Source organism: Lipotes vexillifer, unplaced genomic scaffold (genome assembly GCF_000442215.2).
Source record: "Lipotes vexillifer unplaced genomic scaffold, Lipotes_vexillifer_v1.1 scaffold70, whole genome shotgun sequence".
Lineage (NCBI taxonomy): Eukaryota > Metazoa > Chordata > Mammalia > Artiodactyla > Lipotidae > Lipotes > Lipotes vexillifer.
Window position 1 is genome coordinate 831553 of NW_006789896.1, and position 4307 is coordinate 835859.

Below are 4307 nucleotides of genomic sequence, written 5' to 3' on the forward strand. Positions count from 1 at the left end.
ACTCTCTTCAGTCTCTTAATTATCTCACACTTGCATATTTATGTCAATAATACTTCTAGGAAATCTTCAGCAAACCCAGAAGGTTAAAACTTCAACAACATTGTCTTCTGTTGACTGAAGAGGCAGCTCAATAACAATGGTCATACCAACTTATATATGCCAGCAAGGAGGAGGAGAAAACATATGCTACATGCTACGAAAATCTGTTATGTGTTTCATTTGGAATGCAGACAGGATTGTAAAGGTACTGAAAAACACATGTTCAGTATGGAAAATCATGTTTGATGTGTCCTAATTTGATTATCCAGACAAGAATTCCAAACTCTTAGTGTCTGTTAAATTTACATGTGCAGATCTAAAATATAGGGGTTTTTTTGTGGCATTTTCTCGCGCATAACCACTGAATTCCTAGGGTACTGTCTCTAGCTCCTTTATGCTGCTTGCTGCCCAGAATATTTCATTATTGAATGAATTATTCAAGATTTTAAAAAACTCACTGTAATACAGCCAAGTACATCTATTTACAATTGGATATATTCTGATATGTATTCTTTAGTTGGGTATCATATACCTAACTATCAGTACAATATTGTTCCTAGGGGACCTCATTTTTACACACTTTTGAGTTGAGAGATTGTATCTCAGTATGAGTTCCCATGTTCCTTCAGCACCTTCGCGAGGTTTCTCCCTATTGGAAGGGTTCTCACAGTACAACCTGGCTGCAGTCTCAGGGTTTATCCCCGGTATGAACCCTCTGATGGACACTGAGTCGGGACTTCCTGCTGAAGGCCTTCCCACATTCAGAACACTCATATGGTTTCTCTCCTGTGTGGATTCGCAAATGTAATCTAAGAGTTGACCTCTGGCTGAATGTTTTGCCGCATTCAGTACATTCATAGGGCTTTTCTCCGGTATGAGTTCTCATATGTATAATGAGTTGTGAGTTCTGGATAAAGGATTTTCCACATTCACTGCACTCATAGCGTTTCTCCCCTGTGTGAATTTTCTGGTGTATAATGAGGTTTGATTTCTTGAAGAAGGTTTTGGCGCATTCATTACACTCATAGGGTCGTTCTCCGGTATGAATTCTCTGGTGTGTAGTAAGTTCAAATTTCTGGGCAAAGGTCTTGCCACATTCACTGCATTCGTAGGGCTTCTTCTCCATATGTGCTCGCTGGTGTACAATGAGGTTTGACTGGTGGGTGAAAGCTTTTCCACATTCAAGACATTCAAAGGGTTTCTCCCCAGTATGGATTCTCTGATGTTTAATGAGGTTTGCTTTATGGGAGAAGGTTTTCTTACACACATTACATTCATAAGGTTTTTCTCCAGTATGTATTCTCTTATGACTAATCAGGAGTGATTTAAATGAGAACGCCTTGTCACAATAATTACAGATAAAAGGTTGCACCAAATTTCTGATTTTCTGGTGTTTAAAAATGCCTTCTTTATGGCTGAAGGCTTTTCCACTTCTATTATATTCAGAGTATTCCACTCCAGTATGGGTTTTCTCTTGCTTCAGATAGAGGAGTGCTTTTCCAAATCCATTACAGTCTTCATCTTTCTTTCTTATATAGCTTCTATCGCTAGTAAGTAAGTCTGAATTATATCTCAAAGTTTTTTCATATAAGTCATATTTATAGGGTACTTGTCTTAAAGAAACAAAGTCTGTGCTAAGATTAAATGTTTTTCCAAAGAGATTATCTCTTTCTTCAATTGAGGTTTGGTTCTTAAAGATTATAAATGGCCTTGCCTGCTCATCTGGGTTCCTGTGGTCCCTCTCCATCTGGTCATCAGCCTTCCATACCTCTAGGAAAGAGCACATGAAATACTCTGTCAACCCTTTCACCACAATGTTACAGAATGTGAAGACTCCACAAAGGTTCCATTGTAGGGCTACCTCTTTAGTTTGGGACCCAGTCTTCCAGTATAAAAAAGTCCCCAGTTCCAAGTGCTCCTAGCTCTTAAACTCTGAAAGAAAAAGACAAAGCCTGTGGCAAAATGGACACAAATAGCACTGCCAGATTACAAAACGGCCTTAAAAGTGGGTGAAGGGAAATAAATAAAAACAAATGATGTAAGAAGGCTGGCAATTCCAGAGACAAAGGCTATTTGGTGTCCTCAAGGACACCAGTTGGTACAGACCAAGAAAATAAGGAGATGTTAAGGGAAAGAACCCAGGCAGATCTCAGTTGAGCAGCCAACACTGAGACTCTGAATTACTGTGGTCGGATGGCCACCTCACCTACATGCTCGAGGCTCCTTCCCCTTTTCTCTCCTTCTTTCATCTGCACCAATAACGTCCTAAAGGCAAACTTTCTCACAGGTTTGCAGAGAGAACCCTATGCAGAGCTCCAAATCTCCCAAGTAGGACTTTTCCAAGTGCAAGGCAAAATCCAGAAATTCATAGATTCTGTAGGAAATATAAAATGGATCTAAGATATTTTTGACAGAATTGCTCACTGCTACTGCGGGTTGCACTACTTTTTCTATCAAAGTTGTTGGAGAGAGAAAGTGTTTCCATCACTGTATCCCGTATTTCTCCTTTTCATGTGTTTAATTTCTTCCTCAAACCAATCTCGTCCCTGCTTTTATTTGAAGGACTCTTAAGGATCAAATTTACCCGGCCTCAAGCTATGCTTTAAGAACCTTTACTCTGATCTCTGTATTACTGGTTATTCCTGACTCTTGTGATCCTGCTGCCATTTGTGTCACTCTTGTATTGAAAAGTTTGTATTTTCCTTGAAGCTGCTAAACCAATTCCCATGACCTAAAATATAGAAGTCACCATTCTGGCTAAGTGAGAATACTAATGAAAGAGGAACTAATCACAGAACAAAGGTTTAAAACATGTTAGGCAAGAATCAAGGCTTGAGTGTGAGAGGTGAATAGCTATAGAAATTAAAAACAGGAAAAATGTTAAGCAGCAAGAGACTGATATTTGGAGGTATGACTCAGGATATGAGGTGCACAAGTCATCTGTTCTCAGCTACCTCTAAAGGTTTAGGGATTTGAAAAATAGATTCCTAAAAAATATTTCAAAGATACCAACCCATTCATAATCTCTAGGATATTACTTCCACTGGCTTCTATCTGATTCTCCTTCCGACCTTCCACATCTTCCCTAGAAAGTTGTGAACTGGAAATTCTAACTTTGGTATCCATAACTCTTCTCACTGATCCAACATGAAAATCTGGTTTGATAATATCAGAGAACTTGATAATGGAACACAGCTCCTAACTGCTTGGACTTCAGAAAGCCTGAAAATAAAGAAGGTAGAACTTCAGAGTCTGCACTCTCTCAGCTTTAATACATGAAGCTTGACACCAAAACCATTTAGCAATTCAGAAGCTTATAATTTTTGGTAACTGAGAAAGGACCTAAACACTACTAGGCAACATTGAACTACGAACTACACCTGAAAGCTGTCCTTACCCACTGATAGTAAGTTGCTGTAATTCTCCAGCATCACGTCCATGTAGAGGATCCTCTGGGAGGGGTCCAGTTGCTCCCATTCCTCCTGGGTGAAGTCCACAGTCACATCCGTAAATGACACTGATCCCTGAAATGGCATATTGCTATTCATTCTGAAATGATCAGCATTTGGTGATGCAGGAAGGACATATGAAAACTTACTCTTACCATGTTGTAAAAGAATCATTCATTTAAAAAAACTTACATGTGATACCAACTGTTTTGTCATGTCTCCAAAAAATATTTTTATAGTTAAAGCATTTATTCAGATTCCCCTATATCTCTGGTGCTGTCATATTAAGCAGGTATTTAAGATTACTACAACACTGTTTCTCCTCTGAAGATGTACATATGAAGACAGTTACATAAACATTATTACGCAGTATTTAATGTTACCAGTTAGTGATCATGCTCATATAGGTATTATTTTTGTGGTCTCAAACTAGACAATATTAAAGAGTTAATTAAAGCTTTGAATATTTAAAGGCAGAAGATGAAATTCCAGTTATAAGATAAAATATCAGGCATAAATAAAGATCTCTCTACCATATCCAAGCCATAAAAAGGGTAGAAAAGCAAAAACAAACAAGTGAGACTACATCAAACTAAAAAGATTTTGCACAGCAAAGGAAACAATCAACACAATGAAAAGGCAAAACCTACCAAATGGGACAAAATATCTGCAAATCATGTATCTGCTAAGGGGTTAATATATAGCAAAGAAAAAAATAAAACCCAATCCGATTAAAAAATGGGCAGAGGAGGGCTTCCCTGGTGGCGCAGTGGTTGAGAGTCCGCCTGCCGATGCACGGGACACGGGTTCATGCCCCGG

General features: G+C 38.6%; 1 protein-coding gene across 3 annotated transcripts in view; it reads right to left on the reverse strand.

Moving 5' to 3' along the window:
- Window positions 1-615: 615 nt before the first annotated feature.
- The window catches only part of ZFP1 (ZFP1 zinc finger protein), a 34682-nt gene continuing 30990 nt past the window's right edge, over window positions 616-4307 (reverse strand). Inside the window, exons 3-4 of one of the 3 annotated variants that reach the window (XM_007462936.1) lie at window positions 3437-3563; window positions 701-1809 (exon numbers count right to left, since the gene is read on the reverse strand). In XM_007462936.1, coding sequence (XP_007462998.1) covers window positions 728-1809; window positions 3437-3563 — 1209 coding nt within the window. In that variant the 3' untranslated portion in view covers window positions 701-727. Of the gene's footprint in view, window positions 1810-3436; window positions 3588-4307 lie in introns of those variants that run through there. The other 2 variants (XM_007462935.1, XM_007462937.1) reach the window with 2 other exon arrangements.